Below are 21,664 nucleotides of genomic sequence, written 5' to 3'. Positions count from 1 at the left end.
GGGTCAATTGTTGGTTTCCTCGGCTGAGACTTTACATATGGTAGTTTGGGAAAGTGGTGGGAATTTTGAAGATATGAGAGAATATTGAAAGAGAATATTGATAGCATAGGTTAGTGAAGGCAATCTTGAATCTAAGCATTCAAGCAGCTGTCAGGTCAGAGTCAGATCCAGATCATATGACTTTGGGGAGCTCTTCCTCACAATTGTATGAACCATATTCATAGAAACAAGTTCAAATCCTGTTAAAGGTTGCCATGTATATTCTGTATCACAAATGTGTGGTGACATCGAGGACATGTCAGGGATCTCTCTAATGGAGGAAATGGGGGTACTAATAGAAATGAAAAGCTGTGTTTGATAATTTAGATATGTCAAGGCCTAATCTAAAACTTGCCATAAGATAAAAGCTATAGTTGTTGAACAATCTTTTCAATGTGTGGTCAGTACTCAACAAAAACATTGTTAGTATCTTCTCTTTTTCCACAGCATATTTCCTTAATTCGGTAGAAAGTATACATTTTCCCTAGCACTATTGTGATTCATTAGAGAGTATTCTTTTTTCACAGCACTCCTTTAATTCAGTATATACTATACTTTTTCCACGACATTCCCTTAATTCAGTAAATAGTATATTGTTTCCCCATCACTCCCTTAATTCAGCAGACAGCATATTTTTCTGTGACCACTGCGGTGGCCTAAGTGGTTAGAGCATCATCCTCAGATTTGGGAGGTTACGGATTCGATCGCCAGCTGAATCATACCAAAGACTTATAAAAATGTTACTAACAGCTGCCTCACTTGGTGCTCAGCAGTTAATGTTAGAACTAGTATGCTTGGTGTTGGATAATGTGACTGGGTGGGACGTGATGCCACATGTCTGAAGCATGATGCCCCAGTGCTAGACATCACTAAAAACTGCCACACTGCAGACATCATAGTGATTTGACAGAAAAATTGTTAAAGCTACATTAAAAACCTAAATCATGCATAGTCACATGCAGAACTAGTAACGTGCGGCCATGTAGTGTGTACATGTATAACATAAGTAAGTACATGTTAGGCGGCACTATGCAGAAAAAATACCAAAAACTTTGAATACATCAGGACACTGTAGAACCCACATTACCGTAATAAGCTACTGTATATTATTGTGAAGTTCTGTGCCATTATCAGAAATACATGTATATTCATAATGTCTGGTAACTTGTTGTTCTAAAGCTGAGCAAAGTACCATGTTGCAGAGGAACACGTGATGATTACCATGAACTCTGAGTGTTCCATAACTGTTGATGAAACATATTTTTTCTTCATTTATTCTTAGTCGAATTGAAATATTTTTTAATTCAAACAGTGTTAATGTTCTCATCAGAGGCACAGTTAGGGGACATATTTTTGTGACTACTGTTGGTCTGTTATGGTAACACTGACACATCACACAAATTTTGATCCAAGTGCAGAGATCAAGGCAACTGCAAAAAGGCATGTGTTTCCAATACTAAATTAAACCCTGCCTCTCAGAAGATTTTGAAAGAAGAGCATGACCACTCTGATGCAGAGGATGACTGACCAATATAAAGACAGAGGGTTATAAGTTAGGATCATGTGCTCTCAGTTTTGTGTTATTCAATTTTGGTATGTGTTATATTTGTATTTTAATTTGTCTGTGCTTTAAAAATATTTATTCATGATATTTGATTATTAATACTGACTCTCTGTCATATGTTTTTTTACCATCATGATAATTATCCTAAAAGAAAAGTAAATGTGTTTTGTTGTATTGTGTCAAAAATGGGCAATATTTAGTGAAAATAATTCCTAACAAATGCCACAAACAACTCCCTGTTTTGGTCCCAATCTCCCTATTGTTTTTATTCAATCTCCCTGCATGGCTCTTGGAAAGTTCACAGATAATTCATCAGTAGATAGCATACTGTGTCCCCAGCACTCCATTAATTCAGTAGATAACATGCTTTTTCAATGTACTCAGTGAGTTCAGCACATAACATACGTATTGTCTTTACTCCATTAATTCAGTATTTAACATAATTTTTCTACCTGACAGAGTAAAGTGAGCATTAAATATTCATTATTTAGAATTTTGTGAGAAAGAAATTGTATTGAAAATTCTCATTGATTTAACAATCCTAGGTGCATTTGTTACAGTTCGTCTTTTTATTTTAATTATTATTACTTAAGGAGAAAATCATACTCTGTAATAAGACCCCCTCCTTCTTTCATCGCACTTACAAGACAGGCTCACTTTGTTATCATATGATAACTCATTTGATGATGATGATTAACTCATTCAGAACCATTAGTATAATTTGCTGCTCCAAATATAGTGCAGTTATTATTGTTATAATTTTTATTATTATTATTATTATTATTATTATTATTCCTTGAATGAGAGAACCATGCTCTGAAGACTGTACTTCTAATTTCATCACATTTCCAAGGCAGGCACCCTGTGTTATTATATCAGCAGCACTTAACTCATTTGATGCTGATGCTGATTATTATTACTATTATTATCGTTTTTGTTGTTTGTCTTGGCGACGTTAATGGCACTTTATGCTGCTGTTACTTGTGTAGTTAAACCTAGTGACCACAAATTTTTTCATTTTTTTTAGGTGTTCAAGATATACAACTTTCGTTGATCAAAGCCTATGAAAGTATCCAGATAATTTCAGTGAACCCGATATTTAACACCCTTGTCAACATGAAAAACTTTGAAGACTTCTACACAGACATAGCTATAGAAAAAGAAATAGAAGAGTCTGCTGAACAGAGGAAAGGCAAACGACAAGTTGATAGGGAAAAGGTCACTAGTTTTAGACAGATTTTTAAAAAAGGTGAAAAGAAAGTAAAACGTATTATTCTTAAAGCTCCTGCAGGTCAAGGCAAATCTACTTTTTGTCTTAAACTTGTGCATACTTGGTGTTCTGTTCAAAATAAAAAACTAAAGCCTCAGAAGGATGATATAATTTCTGACAAGTCTGAAACAAGTGGTCTTAAAGATGAAGATGAGATGCTCAGGTATGATGTTTTATTGTATATCAGTCTTAGAGACATTACTGATGAGAAAACATTAATGAATGTGATATGCACACAGTTCCCACTTCATGAATCACAGGGTCTGTCTCACAGATCTCATATTGAAGAATTGATTGGGCAAGCAGAGAACAATGTTTTGCTTATTATGGATGGCCTAGATGAAATGGACAATTCACCACCTTTCATTGAAAAACTATTGAAAAAACGTCTATATCCACACCTTACAGTTCTTGCCACAACTCGACCTTGGAAGATTGATCAGTTAAGTCTAATCAAATCTGCTCATATTGACTTGTTGCTGGATCTCCAGGGATTCAGCTATGAAAACAGTATGTTGTATGCCAAGAGGATCTTTGATAACTACTACAAGGATGAGTCTGCCATAGAACGCTTTGTAAAGGATGTGGAGAAAAATTCTATGATTGCAGGTCTCATCAATGTACCACTTCTTCTGCTGTTGATCATTCATGTTTGGTATGAGAATAATGAATCCTTCCCCGAAACAATGAATGAACTATACTTAAAAATGTTAAATGTAATGGTTGAAAGGTACACAGAGGGTAAAAACACAGAACAGAAAAGTAATGGAGAGCAAGATGAAAAGAAGAATATTGTACTGAAAACATGGCCATTAGAAAGCACAACTTTTATTGTAACTCCGAAGCTGAGTAATCTATCACTTGTTCGTTACTTTGGTGAGGGTCTTCTGGCTGCTCTGTGTGAAGTAGCGTATCATTTTCTTATCACAGATGCAAAAGGACCTTCCCTGGTTTTTGAAGAAAAAACTCTCATGAATATACTAGGAAATGATGGAAAGCTGGATATAGCCCAAAAAGTGGGTCTACTGTCAACTTCAGACTCCCCTGGCATATTTAGGAAGAAAAAATGTCTGACTTTTCTTCACAAAACAGTACAAGAATTTCTTACGGCCATAAATATATGTTGTAGAGAGGACAGATACAACAATTTTCTAAATTCATTGAAAGCACTTGATGATGTATTTCGAAATGAGAATATCATAATGTTTGTGGCAGGCATTTCCACAACTCATTGTCAAGACATATTTGTGAAAATATATGAAATATGTGATATAGGTATGAATCAAGCATGTGATAAAGGTGTAGATCAAGTTGGAGTAGACAGAAGATACAATCATATGCTTAATCTATGTAGACTTCATAGGGACTGTATTAGGGAAGCTAACAGAGAGCCCATTCGTCTGAAATTGCACACTCTGTATGCAATCTTTAAAGACAGTTGGATTGTATTACAGTCTGCTCTGAAGAACCCATCCGATATCAGGACTCATCTCAAGTGCCTGTATCTTTCTCAATGTAACTTAAATGATGTTTTATTGGATTTGTCAGAGTATTCTGGTTTGACTGAGTTGCATCTTCATTGGGTGACCATGAGGGGTAAACTATTGCTATCAAAGAATACTCATTTTAAGTATCTGAACCTCTCATGGTCTGACACAAATGATGTTACATTGGATTTGTCCGAGGCTAACAGTCTGGAATATCTCATTGTTGTAGCTGTCACCATGAACGTTAAACTGTACCTCTTTAAGTGTACTCAGCTCAAGTGTCTGAAACTTGTTGATTGTAGCTTAGATGATATTAAAATGGATTTGTCAGAGTCTAACAGTCTGGAATATCTAAGACTTATAAATGTCACCATGAAGGATGAACTATTGCTACCAAAGTGTACTCAGCTGAAATGTCTGAAACTGGTTCATTGTAGCTTACATATTACATTTGATTTGCCCAAGGCTAACAGTCTGAAATTTCTAAGTCTTATAGATGTCACCTTAAAGGGAAAAGTGTTGCTATCAAAGTGTACTCAGGTAAACTGTCTGAAACTAGTTCATTGTAGCTTAGATGATGCTACAATGGATTTGTCACAGTTTAATTGTCTGACCAGTCTCTATCTTGGAGGTGTGAAAATGAAGAGCATGCTATTGCCAACAAAGCTGACACAGCTCAAGAATCTGGAACTGGCTAGGTGTAACTTTGAAGATGCTACATTGGATTTGTCAGAGTCAACCTGTCTGAAAAGGTTTTTGTGTTGCAAAGTGACCATGACAGGTAGGAGTAGAGTATTGCTATCAAGGTGTACTCAGCTGGAAGATCTGAAAGTGAATAAATGTCACCTTGGTGAATTTGTACTGGACTTGTCATGGTCAGCTTGTCTGAACAAACTTATCCTCAGGGATGTCACTGTCACCAGTATGAGTCAGTTGAAGTATTCACATTGCACCAAGATAGAACATCCACAAGTGGAAACTGCAAACCAACTGGCTGATTCTACACAGAACCTAGTCAAGCCTATCATCCGAGAAGAATTATGTATCGATATTAAGATACTGGATGGTACACTTGACTTGTCAGATTCTGCTCATTCAAAATTTTCGAGACTGAATATGAAAATGTTTGATGACAGTCAGATGTTGTACAAGATCCTATCCCAAAATGAACAACTAACGAAATTATCACTAATTAATCTTGATCTGGGTGATTCCCAACTCAGCTTGGACAACCTGCAGAGACTGTATAATCTCACCATTGACAATGTGACCATGTCTACAGATCGATATATGATGCTTTGTAACAGCATTTCCATGTGTACAAATCTGGTAGACTTGTCACTGATAACTCTCAATCTCAGTAATGTACAACTGCCCTTGGACAGGATCCAGAGACTGAGAAAGCTCACCATTCACAATGTGACCATGTGTAAAGATGGATACATGAGCATATCCAGGTGTGCAAATCTCACAGACTTATCACTGATGGATCTTGATCTAGGTGATGTACAACTTGGCTTGAACAACATAAAGGAACTGTGTGATCTCTATATTAATAATGTGACCATGTGTAAAGATGGATATATGATGCTGCTTAACAGCATGTCCATGTGTAGAGAACTTTCAAACATATCACTGTATAATCTGGATCTGGGTGATGCAGTAACACCCAGGTTTGACTTTCCGCAGGAACTGGAATATCTCACCATTGACAATGTGACCATGCGTAAAGATGGATATGTGATGCTGTGTGACAATATGTCCAAGTTAACAATACTTGCATGCTTATCACTGAAGAATCTTGATCTGGGAGATGCACAACTCAGCTTGGACAACCTGGAGAAATTGTATGATCTCACTATTAATAAGGTGACCATGTGTAAAGATGGATATGTGATGCTGTGTAATAGCATATCCAAGTGTACAGAACTTACACACTTGTCACTGACTAATCTGGATCTGGGTGATGTACTACTCAGCTTGAACTGCATACAGGAACTGGATCATCTCACTATTAATAATGTGACCATGTGTAGAGATAGATATGTGACACTGTGTAATAGCATGTCCAAGTGTACAAAACTTACACACTTGTCACTGACTAATCTGGATCTTGGTGATACAATACCCCACATGGAAAACCTGAAGGAACTTGAACTGGTTAATATAATCATCTCCTCACAGTATGTAGATTGCATCAAGTCATCAGTGCAGCATCTTTCATCACTCTGTTTCTTTAAATCACACAGAGAAAATTTGACCATAAAGAAGGCAGTTGATAGTTGTGAAAAATGTGTTGTGAACTATGCAAGTCAAAAACATTTCATTGATAATGAATTCTTATATGATGATTATGATGATGACACAGACTCTTCTGATGATTATGATTATTATAAAAAGTATACTTTAAAGGAACAGTCTAATATGTATATGTATTTCAACTGTCCAGAATATGATATAAATAAATAAACTTGCAGATGCATAGAAGGAGTGAGTCAGAGATGATGGATAAATAGACATTGTGGTGTAACAGTGTGAATAGTCCAGCCATTTTAGAATGATTGAATGATATGATAGATAAATAAATGTTGTAATGTAACAGTGTAAATAGTCATGCCATTTTAGGTTGAGTAAATAAGATGAATACACACTGTAATGTAACAGTGTAATTAGTCACACCATTTTAGATTGAGTAAATAAGACGAATACACACTGTAATGTAACAGTGTAAATAGCCCCACCATTTTAGAATGATTGAATGATATGATAGGTAAATAAATGTTGTAATGTAACAGTGTAAATAGTCATACCATTTTAGATTGAGTAAATAAGATGAATACACACTGTAATGTAACAGTATAAATAGACCCACCATTTTAGATTGAGTAAATAAGATGAATACACACTGTAATGTAACAGTGTATGGTCAGGGCATGGTTGAAAAACAAATCTTTTGTGTTTTAAAATTTTTAATTGGCAATTTATCCAACATTTATGTGACAAAACTGGGTTTTACTTGTACATATTTATTATTATGTTCAGCAAATATTTCATGTTCCCTTTAGATTTTGGTGTCAAACTCATCATCATTCGATTTTGTGCGTGTGTGTGTGTGTATATATATATATATATATATATATATATATATATATATATAGTATAAAAACTACTATAATATGGTGACATTTTGTTGTATGGTAATAGATGTACATGTAATTATCCAGCTTGGTGATTCTACCATGAACATAGATTTGGAAATAGACTTATGGTTAATATGTTGTCATTGCGAGATTTAGAGTGAGTGTGTGTGATTGTGTGCATGTTTGGATTTTTAACGTAGCTTTGACAATTTTTCATTCATATCGCTATGGTGTCTGATGTTGGCAGTTTATAGTGATTAGACATCATGCCAGAGACATGTAGGATGGTGTCCCACCCAGTCACATTATCCTGACACCAGGCCTACCAGTCCTAACACTAACCTCTTAATGCTGAGCACCTAGCGAGGCTACTGTTAGTACCATTTTTATAAGTCTTTGGTGCATACATATATACATACATACATACCACTTCGATACAGTAGAAGAGATCTATTATACCACCCCCAGCATCAGCATGCCCTCAGACAAAAGTATGCATATATGTACAGCCACATTGTATAGCAGCCATTTTTTCTTCATAAATCTTATGCAACAGTTTAGAGTTGGTTTCATTGCACCTATACTTTGGGAGGGTGTCAAGAAAGCTATCTATGTATGTACATGTACATTTGTTGTACACTTTTAGTATTAAAAAAAATATTTTTTCTCAGTTTTTGTACAATGTATGCATACTTTTATACTGAAAACATGGAACTTGGTGAGAGTATGTATCTTGATAAGCGCTTACCTCTCTTTACAAAAGATTATCTCTCCAACCTATATTTTAAACTTAACTAACATTAGTTAAATTTTGGGTTTAAGTTCCCTGTGTCTATTCATGCTAACATCATCAATTTTCTATCTCTATTACTAATACTCCCTTGCAAGAAACAGCCTTAGTTTTAGGTTTTGCAATTAGCATATATCGAAATAGTTTTTTTTTTCACACCCTGAATATATGTCGGTTATAGATTCATTGCGCTTAGTGCCAGGATGTGGCATGCATTTTTATTAAGTCTTGTACTCTCATAAAAAATAGGTCATTTTGATCCAGATTTCATACTCAGTTAAATTCATTTCTCAATGACTTTTTGTGCAAGAATCATCAAACTAGATCTGTATGTGTAGGTATATTAATACTACACTGAAGACAGACATTATGACCTATATTTCACTTTATCTGGCTTAGGTTCCATTTTTGTCTTTAGCTCATCCCCAAATAGGTTTTATGAACCCTGTACATATACATTCTGTTATACCTAGAATCATTAATCTTGAAGAAGGGATGTATAGTGATGAGTGCTACACATTCATTACAAAAGCATATCACTGTGACCTTTGTTTTGTGTTTCACTGTCTTTAGTTCAGTCTCAAGCATTGTTTATGCTATTATCACAAACTAGATGATTCTATGCATCTCATTTAGTACCACATCCTTATAATAAAAGGTCATAAGACCAATATTTCATGTGTTATTGGATTATAGTAAATCTTTGTATTTAGCTCATGTCACCAGAGGTTTTTATCTCCTGTCATACCTTAGGTCATGAAACTTGGCAATACACCTTATTGAAAGAATGGGTTTCTTTGACCTTATTTCATGTAACATCCACTTCATTGATATTTTGTGTTTAAAGGCGACTTATTTGATTATTTGGTGCTGTTTATAGGTATGCTGAAATCATGAAACACTATAATTTGATTCATCTCTACTAGCAGGACACCCTTTCAATGAAAGAAAGTCATTTAAATGAACAATGCTTAGCTAACATAGGTAACATATCTGTGTTTAGATTATGACCAGATATATGTTTCCAAGATATATACTTGTGTTTATGACTAGTGTAGTTGGAATGTCAAATTAAATGTGACTTAAATGATTTAATTATAAAATCTCTATATAGTGCCTCTACTTTCAGATCCATGTGTTATTATGTCCTATGAATGTACAAGTCCATAAGCCCATTTGTATGTGAATAATTATCAGAGATGCAGCTAAAATAAATAAATTCCTTTGTATGAGGGCCTCAATGTAGATTAGTTCTTAGCTAATTGTATTACCCTCTTTAAATAAAGTCATTATTATTATTATTATTATTATTCTTTTTTTTATATTGTCTGTTTTTCTAAATAGTTTGCTGCAGAGTTAAATAACTTGGAAAGTGGACATATCATTGATGTATACAACATCATTTTGCCAAAAGCACAGGGGCAGTCTGTATATATGGTCTATAGCCAACTTATTGGGATTTGTTTTGTCACCACCACCCCAGCTGTACACCCCACCCCCCCCCCTTGTTTCAGCTTTTCATGGAAAGTGGGGGTTATTGAATTCGGCCCATCTTTCCATCCATTCCACATTTTTTTCTACACAATAACTAAACTTATGCTCACAACCAACGGGTAGCATGTTCAAATCTTGTCCAGGACAGCCTGAATCAGCTGTCATGGAATATGGCTTTGTCAGGCGTTAAATTGTATTGTCCTCCATAGCAGTCTATATTTTGACAACTCAGTTTAAATTTAATTTACAACTCTGTTTGAATTTCAACCAAATTACATATGTCTGCATAATTTAGTTGATAGCATCATAGTAATTGTCACCTTGGGAGCGTTTGTCAGTGTTGGTTAGGTACATGCTCAGCACACAATATTATGTTATTATATTAAATGGAGTTATAGCCACTGATTGTTGTATCATTAACTTTACTGTCTGACACTAACAACCTTGGTAAACAAATTTACATTTTCTTAGTTTTACTTTGATCAGTCAGTCTGCTTTATAAATTGGCAGAATTTTGGTCACTGACTATAGGATTCACCCACCTTTGTTTCTGCATAAAGCATGTTTGTTATTATTTAATTTCATGAATTTTATATTCAGTCTTATATTGTTTTAAGACAGTGAAATTTAACTATTATCTTCCCATATAATCAGTTACATTAAATGTAGATTTTTAACCTCTGAATGTTATAGCTCCATTTAATTTTGTATTTGGCCACAGAAAGCTGGACCTACATTTAATTTTGTATTTGGCTACAGAAGGTTAGGCCTACATTTAATTTTGTATTTGGCTACATAATATAAGGCCTACATTTAATTTTAGTATTTGATCACAGAATGTTAGGCCTACATTTAATTTTAGTATTTGGCTACAGAAGGTTAGGCCTACATTTAATTTTGTATTTGGCTACAGAAAGCTGGACCTACATTTAATTTTGTATTTGGCCACAGAAAGCTGGACCTACATTTAATTTTGTATTTGGCTACAGAAGGTTAGGCCTACATTTAATTTTGTATTTGGCTACATAATATAAGGCCTACATTTAATTTTAGTATTTGATCACAGAATGTTAGGCCTACATTTAATTTTAGTATTTGATCACAGAATGTTAGGCCTACATTTAATTTTAGTATTTGATCACAGAATGTTAGGCCTACATTTAATTTTAGTATTTGATCACAGAATGTTAGGCCTACATTTAATTTTAGTATTTGATCACAGAATGTTAGGCCTACATTTAATTTTAGTATTTGATCACAGAATGTTAGGCCTACATTTAATTTTAGTATTTGATCACAGAATGTTAGGCCTACATTTAATTTTGTATTTGGCTACAGAAGGCTGGGCGTACATTAAATTTTGTATTTGGCTACAGAAGGTTAGGCCTACATTTAATTTTGTATTTGGCTACAGAAGGTTAGGCCTACATTTAATTTTATATTTTGCCACAGAAAGCTGGACCTACATTTAATTTTGTATTTGGCTACAGAAGGCTGGGCCTACATTTAATTTTGTATTTGGCTACAGAATATTAGGCCTACATTTAATTTTGTATTTAGCAACAGAAGGTTAGGCCTACATTTATTTTTTGTATTTGGCCACAGAATGTTAGGCCTACATTTCATTTTGTATTTGGTTACAGAAGGCTGGGCGTACATTTAATTTTGTATTTGGCTACAGAATGTTAGGCCTACATTTCATTTTGTATTTGGCTACAGAAGGCTGGGCCTACATTTAATTTTTATTTTGGCCACTGAATGCTATGCCTACATTTTTCATGCAGCTTATATTGATAAATCTTCACCTGGATTCATTTATGTCATATGTAGTGCCGTTCTTTACATATTGGCCACTCAGTAATTTTATTAGGTCATATGTTGGGGCCCCGAGTGGCCGAGTGGTCTAAAGCGCTCTTCGTTACGGATCACTGCCATCTCACCTCTGTCTGCGGCGGTTCGAGTCTAAGATTCAGCCAATGTGGGCATGTGAGAAAGCTTGCCAGTAGCTTCTCGTGGGTCGGTGGTTCTTTCCGGGGTTTTCCTGGTTCTTCCTCCACCATTAATACTGGCCGCCATGTATAGCCTATCGTGCTGAAAAATGGCGTTAAACCCCACAACAACAACAACAACAAAGGTCATATGTTACATGGCTGTGCAGTAAGTAACATATTGCTAGGTTATATGTTACATTGCCACTCAGTAAGTAACCTGTTACTAGGTTACATGTTACATGGCCACACAGTAAAAAACATGCTACCAGGTTATATGTTACATGTCCATTCATTAAGTAACATGTGACCTGGTTATGTTTTCAGCATCTACATGCATATGTAAGTCATGTTTTATAGACTGATTTGAAATGATTATTGGTATGTTAAAAGTTTTATAACAATTTTTGTACATCGTATGATTTGATTTGATTTCACATGCTTTGAATATTGCTATATGAATGGTCATTGTAAATAAAATATCAATATCTGTATATTTTAGATTGTGAGAAAACTATTGTTGAATTTGGAAAAGCAAGATTGCCACTGAAATTTTAAATTTTTCATATTTATTTCTGTCAGTTTTTTTTGTTGCTTTTGTCTGTGGATTCTCTAGAGGTACTACCAGTAAATAAATTCTGGTCAAATTCTTAATGTTAGTTAACATGGTTTTGAGAAAATCTATGAATTCTGTCTTAATGTGAGTTGACATTAACAAGAGTATGAGGCAACCAATCAGTTCTATCTTACTGTTAGTTAACATCAAGATGGTTTTGAGACAGCCAGTAAATTCCATCTTAATGTGATTTAAAATCAACAAAGTTTTGAGGCATTACTTAATGTTGTGTACTGCAGCCTGAGTATAATAAAGATTTTGTCATTTCCATTGTCCCAATAGACCATGCAAAGTGTTTTAGCCAGACAGCAAGGGGTTGTCATTGAAAGACTTCCTATGATGCCTAGTTGGTCCTAACTGAAACTTATGCTGATCAATATGATGTCCAGTATAACAGCCATCTCGATACCGCTCCGGTGGCCTAGTGGTTAGAGCATCCACCTCGGATGCGGGAGGTCGTGGGTTCGATGCCCGGTCGAGTCATACCAAAGACTTAAAAATGGTACTAACAGCTGCCTCGCATGGTGCTCAGCATTAAGAGGTTAGTGTTAGGACTGGTCGGCCTGGTGTCAGGATAATGTGACTGGGTGGTACATCATGCTACATGTCTGCGGCATGATGCCCCAGTGCTAGACATCACTATAAACTTTCACACTGCAGATATTGAAGCGATATGACTGAAAAAATGTTAAAGCTATGTTAAAAATCCAAATCACACACACACAAACAGCCATCTTGAAAATATTGTTATCCCTGCTCCACATCAGTGGGTGGTCATATCAAAATGATTTTTACCATAAATCTTATTGAGATGTCTAGTTGGTCCTAATAAAAATGGTGTTGATGCAAAAGCTAACACGAAAACAGCAGCAGCCATCTTGAAATCTTGTTATTGCTACTCATCCTGAATAGACTCCTAAGATATGTCAGCATAGGGTGTTCACTAGGAGACTTCTGATGATGCCTCATTGGTCCTTGTATGACCATGATGATATTGGGCATCCAATATGGCACCTATTTTGACAATCCTGATATCACTGATTTTCTTGAATGGAGGGTCAGGTTTTAACTGCAAGAATTCTTATTGTGTCTAGTTGATATTAGTTGAAAATTGTTCACATCACACACCTAGTATATCCACCAGAGCAGCCATCTTGAAAATTGTATCACTACTCCCAGAATGAATGTCATCAATATTGTGTTTTAAGCAGAATTTTTTAATGATGTCATCTTTGGTCCCAAGTGAAGATGGTGCTAATTGGACATCCAGTATGGCTTGGAAATCTTGTTATCACTGCTCCTCCTTAAATGAATGTTTTTACTGAACCTAAGTACAAAATGGTGCCAGTCCTTTATCAAATATCTGTGATGATGGCCATCCTGCAAATTGTTTTATTTCAGCTTCCGAATGCATGGTCATACAGGCATGGGGTTTAAACTAAAATGCTTCTTCTAGTTTGTCCTAAATAAAAACTGTACTGACATGGCCACCACAGCAGTTCATATGAAAATCTTGGCTCAGGAAGATCAGAGATGGTTTTAATGTTCACCATTTCCAAAAGAAGAAATGGTCTTGCATTTCTGGAAATTCTTATCAGACAGAGTGTCAGTTCCTTTTGAGAGACTCTTGTTGTTTGGTTAGATTGCTATATTAAACTGATGGTGTGTTTTCCATTTAGTGGTTTAAGTATGCATACATTCAGACTCTTCAGTTGTTTCTGCATTGGCATGGATCACTTGCTTACATTAGTTATGAGAATTAAACTTAAAATGCATGCATGGTATTTAACATGTAAATGGCAAGGGTTGCTTGGAATTATTAATTTTATATTTTACAAAGCCAAAAGCTCCTATGTTCACTTCAAAATTGCAGTCATATACAGAAAACAGCTACAGCTCTCTCTTTCCTGAATATTTAAACATAATGTTAGCTCATCTGATAATTTGTGAAGTTATGTTGCATCCATGTTGTCTGTCAAATATCATCCTTCAATAGTTGCTTGTTAACTTTATAAAGGCTTTATTTCAGAAATCATTTTCAAAATTTAATGTCAATTTGATGTTAACAAAATCCCAGATGCAAAAACGAACATGTTATTGAGCCATCTGGCATTTATTTAGCCCTTTAATGTGTGATGTATGCACATGTTAATGAACCATTCTGACATCTTTTAGCATTTTATAAACTACATGCAGTATTTTTATCATGTCTTCAGACATGTTATATACACTTAAGATATCTAGATCTTGAATAAGCTTGTATTTGAGTGACATCAGTGTATATTAATGAAGCCTTCTAGCACCTGATTAATCAAGATTATTGCCACTAAGAGTTTGATGAAAAGTTTGTTGAGATTATTCTTTAAAGATGATTCATTACATAATAATGTGGTATTCGTCTCACTAATTAACCTTTTCCCACTTTAAATGTTTCATTTTTTCCTTTTAATATTTGGTGTATGCTTAAATATGTTTTTATTTTACTTTGTCATCTGTATCATCATCTGCATAACTCTGACTATGCATGACCAGACCCTGTATTCTTCAACTATTTTTGATATAATAATAGAGCTCATTCACAAAGTCCATATATCTGAGAAAAAAATTTCAAATCTTAAAACTTTCTGTACAAACATGCTGAACTTTTTGACGCTGTGGAGGTACTACAACTAGCAGATCTGTTCTGGTATGATTTGAGCTTGATCTTGAATTTCATGGTACAGATATTGCAAGAAAACTGTGTCAGTATGTTTGTTACAGAATACATTGTCACATTATGGTTCATAACATAATGCAGTGTCCCAGTATTTTTGATACAGTATACAGTGTAATAGCATGTTGATACAACATGAAGGTCACATCATGGTTGTTACAGAATACAGTGTAACATCATGGTTGATACAGAATACAGTGTAACATCATGGTTGATACAGAATACATTATATTACAGAATGGTTGATACCAAATACATTCATAATATTTCTGATACAGAATAGTGTCACAGTAAGGTTGATACAGAATAATGTGTAACATTATTGTTGATACAGAATAAAGTGTAACAGCATGGTTAATACAGAATAAAGATGCACCATATGGTTGATAAAAAATATTGGCTCAGTATAATTGATACAGAATACACTGTCACAATATTGTTGATACAGAATGCTGTGTCTCAGTATGGTTGATACGAATACAGTGTCACAGTATGGTTGATACTAAATACAGTGTCACAGTAATTTTGATACAAAATGCAGTGTCACAGTATACCAACTGTATACGCGTCACTCTTATTTTAAATCAGCTTATTTTCAAGATAACTGAGAAGTATAAGAAATTAGGTTGATACAGAATGCAGTATAACAGTATGGATGATACAGAATATAGTGTCACAGTATGGTTGATAGACCCTTTAGCTATGATGGAGACTGTTCATAGAATTTTAATATGATTATATAATATGATTATATATGACACACGTTCTTACTCAGGATATGAAGAGTTTCTGATTGAATGATTTTTTAACCATATTGGAATATCTTTGGCATAGTTTTTTCTATTTGCTGCATCAAATAAATAATCATGCACTCAATGCTGATGTGTTCTTTATGTGTGCATTTTGCATTATATTCACCCCCAAGACATTGTTTTTAAAACGAAATGCTATTATTGGATCATCTTTCTCTCTTCTCTCTCTCTCTCTCTCTCTCTCTGTCTCTGTCTCACTATTTATATATAATATCATTACAGGATAGAGAATTTTTATTCGTACTCTACCAGGTGTATCTGTTACGGATGAATGTATATACCAGGAAGTTTGTAGCATCATTTTTGGGTGATGAGTGCATGGTCAGGATGATATAGAGATTGGTATATGCAGGCGAGGAGATGGGTGCAATAAACCAAAGACCCAGGTTTGAACCTCTATAGAGTATAAATTAAAATTCTCTAACCTTTATGATAATGTTTTTTATTCATATTTCAAATTATGCAAATATTATCAAGCATTCTCCTGTAGGACCCAGGGATGGGCCTTTCCTTTCTGTTTGATATATATATATATATATATATATATATATATATATATATATATATATATATATATATATATATAATTTATGTTAACTGTGTGAGTAATTAGGTAACCATTTATATTTTGACAAATACCCAACCATGATCATTTCAAACTTGTAATTCCAATTTCAATTTTCCTCCATTTCAAAAGAGCATTTTTCATCAACAGAGCATTTAATTATTAGCCTCTTTATACTGCGCTATTATATATAACCATATCTTAGCTTGTCCAATGGTCATCGCCACTTTGAGTTCAACATTATGTGTGTAATGTTTCTTATACATTTTTCAATAACAACATATCTCCCTACCAATTATATAAACATGCAAGACGCATTTCGTCCTGAGGGGTCAAAATTGGTATGTGAATGACCAATGGCAGGCAGACATTGTTGATATTCCAACATTAAAATACAATACTCCATAGAAAAAGATTTCAAGAGCTATTTAATACATAAATAAATATTGAACAAGACAAATTCCGTAAAGATAATGTTTGATGAAGGAACCGTTTTTGGTAAAGATGAGTTACTTTTTATCTTTGAATGTTTCAAAGATGTTGTATCATGGGATCATATAAATTGATTTAAATTGCAGTCAAAGGAAAGTTGATTTTTCTTTACTGGTATAATGGAACATAGCTTTGGACCAGTAAGTGACCATTTCTTCATACACCATACTTACTGAATACGCAAACTCTACTTCCAAGCAAATTTCAGGGCAATTTTCACAGAAGAACTACTTAAATACATTCAATTTTATATGTAAAGTTCACCATTTTACAGTACCTTCAAACTCAATATTTACAAGTATTTTTCTCTCATTCTCTGTCATGTGTGGTGTTAACTGTAAATACGAGCTTCATATGAGAACTCACTGTCAAACAAATTGTCCAAAATATTCATGTCAATCTCAGCTAACTCCAATTAATTTGCGGTAGATACCGTGGCATACTCAAAAACTCTGTCGCTACAAATGGTGCTCCTCATTTTACCCTCCAGCAATATCGCCATTTTCACCCAACATTAAAATTACAAACGTGCGTTGACATTTTTTAACAGGTTGATATGCATATGAATAAATTAGTCCCGATGGTGTATAGGTGGACTATTTTTGAATAATTCACGTTGTAAACAGCGGAAAGAACGAGCTGAATCAAGCGTCAGAACGTCGAGATCATCAGGAAAGAAACATGGGGTTAAGATTTCTTCAAACGTGGGCATTTTTAACCATGCCCTGAATCTTGATATCACCCCTGAGACTTTCTTTCTCTGAATCTGTAAAAGTTAAATAAAATATTTCAGCAGCAAATTACTCTCTCTCACTCTCTCTCTCTCTCTCTCTCTCTCTCTCTCTCTCTCTCTCATCTGTAAAAGTTAAATAAAATATTTCAGCAGCAAATTACTCTCTCTCTCTCTCTCTCTCTCTCTCTCTCTCTCTCTCTCTCAAATGAAACTCCAAACTCCAGACAAAATCCGTAAAAATGGATTGATCAACGCTGCAGTCGTTTCTAGGGCAGTTGTTCTGATGATTGCTGGTAGATAATCTGTTACATGCAGTATTCTGCCATAAGAAGCATAAGATTTCTTTGCACAATATACTTTTTTATCATTGTGAGTGCAATACGCTATTAAGATTTTTATCTTTGATTGGTATATTTTCGGATATATAATTGAAATCCAAAACTTTTTTCAGTATTTATCTGTCCTGGATAACATTATTGTTCTCTAGGCCAAAGAACAAATCCTTGGGCAGTTTCTCTCACATTTAAATCAACATTTTCAGGTTGGTTGAGAAATCAGTTGTACTTGTTGAAAAATGCTGAGGTTTATCTTTAATCCTCTCTTTTTCATCAGCTGTCAGAACTCGGCAGGTAATTTTATCCAAAATGGGCTCTATCAATTCCTTTACGATGTTGATTAATTCTGATGCTTCTACACTGTCTATGAAACTGATGGACTCTTTTACATAATACACTGCTACTCCTACTGTGAAGTATTTCTCTTGAATAACATAAGCTGTTGCGTATTTACTAGTAAAGTGTGTATCATTCAGATCATTAGCGATTGCTTCAACTTCTTTCTTTATTGCGTTAACAAAATCAGCGTTTGCTTAATCATTGAGAAAACTTTTATATTTGTTATATTTGTTAAATGATGGATCATCTGTATTAACTAGTTTTACATGATCTTGTCTAGTTAGTGTTGGTATTTGAATAGTGGTCCACAAATCAACAAAATTATCTGAATTTCTCGCATTTGTGATTTTATGATAATCTTCATAAAGATCTACATAATTGATTACTAATTGTCACGTTATAAGTACGGAACAATAGCCAGATTGCAACATGTATATGCTAGACCCTGAGGTTAATTATTCGCTTCATAAATGTTTCGAGTGTGCGCCGACATCAAAAGGTCGGGAGGAAGCCAGTTGTGTATAGCATGGCCATAGGAACTTGTTACTGGCGCCCTATTCTGCTGAAGGTGAGTCACATGTAAGTGGCATAAATTGCCGGTTTGGGCTCAAAAGAGCATCAAGTGAGGGTCGTAAATCCACCCTTGACAGACTGCCGAGGAGGAGGCAATGTCTGCTAATTATGTAGACCACGGGTGATTCGACATCCACTCGGAATTGAGCAAGGCGTGGCCACCATTGGAATCGCAAGTTTTAATCTAGTATTTTGAAACAAAACGTCAGTAGTCGCTAAACCATCTTGCGGGAATTACATAAGGAAGTTCTAAGCTACTCCGAAGTCATTCGAAATTGGCGGGAAACATTGTTATTCTGGGAATTACAAAGGAGCTTCGGAAAGGTCAGTGACTTATTTGCTCGATTGTCTCAATCTATTACGGCAAGGTAGTTGTACTTTAATTATGTGCAGTATGTATACTTCATTACTAGAATCGTTAGTACGTAGAATTACCATTTGTAGGGTTTGATTCATTTGTAGTGTTTGATCTACACACATATTTTGAGATATGAGCAATATTTATGTAAAGAATTAATATTGTTATTCGCTATTTGGTTAATTCCTGGTAACCTCGTGCATTTATTCATGTGATATTCTAGATTTGCAAATGTTGAGTTGAATTATAACTTTGTATAATGGTTGCAGTGTGCAACATTAGTTACTATGAGTATTTGACTATTTGTGTATACTTTGTAGGAGTATAATGTGTAAGGATATATCAGCGCATGAATATGTGGATATCTGTGTGCACTTTGTAGAAGTGTAATGTTCAGAAATGCGTCTGATTATGTGATATTGTTCTGTATAATAAGATTGATAATCTATATATACCGATGTGATGAAATATATTGATATATGCATGATAAGCAGTTGATAACGTGTATACCATACCAGAAAGTATGGGTATTTCGATGTGCACGAATGCGTGACCAAAGAAGGTGATGGCTTATCTAATGATAGAATGTTGCTTAGTGTGAGGCTAGATAGCTAGAGGTAAATACTAATGTCTTTGTGTGTGTTCGGACAGGAAGCTTTTAGGGACCGGAGGAACTGAGGAGACAGAGAAGGGAAATACCCTGGTACAGTTGGTCTCGAGCCTCTGGGAGACAAGAAAAGGAGAGAACGGAAGTGGAGGAAGTGAAGGGTGAAGGACGTGGTTGTTGGACTGAAGGTGTACTGGATACCGGTCAAGAAATACTACAGATTAAGAGATGAGTAGAAACACAGGACAGAAGGAAAATCTGTCACACTAAGTCAGATGATGAAATAGGCCGTCACTTGGTCGAGTGAAAGACGAGTGATAGGGTTTTGAATATTGAATTTCATTTGAAGAAGGATTATCTGTAATTGAATGGCATTAAATTGTTGTTTATTTTAATTTCACCTTTTGTGTATTCAGTAATTTAACTGTCGGCATCGCTGACTGGGGGGGGGGGGGGGGGCTCGGAGCTTTGCATCTCTATCACTACTTCAACTTCTAACAAAAACGAGCCAGGGTGGGTCTTCTGTAATAATTAAAGATAATACTGGGAGTACCCAACCCCAACCTAAGGTATTCAACGAGAGCCCCTTTATAGTGGGAGTTCTTGACACTAATTTGACTTGAATTGGTGAGTAAATACTGTTATTGTTAAACAAATAGTTGTACAACAGTTATATGCGTAAAAATGTGTTGTAATAAACTCGATTAACAACTATTGAGTTATGTAATTCAGGTACGTACTGTTCATAAACTATATTTGTTCCTCGATGTTTTATTGCTCATTGAAGCCTGGATTTTCACTCAGAAAGAACTTGAATATATTAAAATACAATGAATTTTCATCATTTATTTTTCCTTTTCTTCTTCAGAAACATCTCCATGAATATCAAAAATACTTGTCTGCTCAACGTTTCTGACATTAGCTATACCAGGTTTGTCAATGTGTTTATCAATTTTAACTCTGTAATTAACAGTAAATTATGTGCTAACTGAATCGATGAAATCCTAAAACCTTTCTTTTTTCATCCAAAAACAACAAATCATTTGGTTCGATTCCATCAACAACGTTTTTGTCTTCTTCAGTTAAATCTTCACACTATAAATCATGATGGAAATTTGTAGAGTTTGGAAGATATTCATCTAGCACAGCAAACCCTTGTTATGGAATTCCAAGATAAGTTGGATTAGTTTGTTGATAAATCATTGGGAACTATATCTTATCATTTTATCCCTCAAGTCTGCCGCTGACTCTACCCCGCAATGTAAATTTGTAGATTGCAACAGCTACTGGACACTCTACCTAGAACCAAAAATTATAGGCTTGTGTATTAGTTTCATTTACTATTGTTACTGGTGAGTACCACGCACAAGCAAAGTATGGGTTATAGCCGTTATAAAATGATAAAGTGCTGGTAATAAACTCAGTTCTATTTGTTGAGTCGCTCATTAACGATGGACTATGACCAACACTATTCGTTGTTCTCTTCACAAGACCAGCATATGCTAAATCCACATAAGCGTTCGTCAGGTCTTCAGAAACTGTTGATACAGCATTAGATTTTATTTTTTTTTTTTATTTTTTTTTTTTTTTGCTCACATAACAAGATCACCGGTCATAGTACCACCTGTTTTACCTAGTGCTTATATTGTCACATAACCAACACTTGCTGCATAAGTATTATCACCAGATAGTGATTGTGATAAACCTATTTTCACTTTACTGTACATGTTTATTGATCCTGCCATTCTG

The 21,664-nt window shown here is 34.8% G+C and overlaps 1 protein-coding gene across 1 annotated transcript; it reads left to right on the top strand.

Annotated features, from left to right (window-relative positions):
• Window positions 1-2,654: 2,654 nt before the first annotated feature.
• On the top strand, window positions 2,655-10,366 carry LOC149783642 (uncharacterized). The gene has a single exon (XM_089931888.1). The coding sequence runs from the start codon at window positions 2,720-2,722 to the stop codon at window positions 6,827-6,829; it is 4,110 nt and encodes a 1,369-aa protein (XP_089788014.1). The 5' UTR covers window positions 2,655-2,719; the 3' UTR covers window positions 6,830-10,366.
• The last annotated feature ends 11,298 nt before the right edge of the window (window positions 10,367-21,664 follow it).

This window comes from Sinohyriopsis cumingii, chromosome 14 (assembly GCF_028554795.1).
Source record: "Sinohyriopsis cumingii isolate HCF-2022 chromosome 14, ASM2855479v2, whole genome shotgun sequence".
In the NCBI taxonomy this organism is placed as follows: domain Eukaryota; kingdom Metazoa; phylum Mollusca; class Bivalvia; order Unionida; family Unionidae; genus Sinohyriopsis; species Sinohyriopsis cumingii.
This window is presented reverse-complemented; position numbering and strand designations above follow the sequence as displayed.

Bases quoted from the DNA above. Each gene is read 5' to 3' on its own strand.
- LOC149783642 (XM_089931888.1), top strand. From the start codon at position 2,720: ATGAAAAACTTTGAAGACTTCTACACAGACATAGCTATAGAAAAAGAA.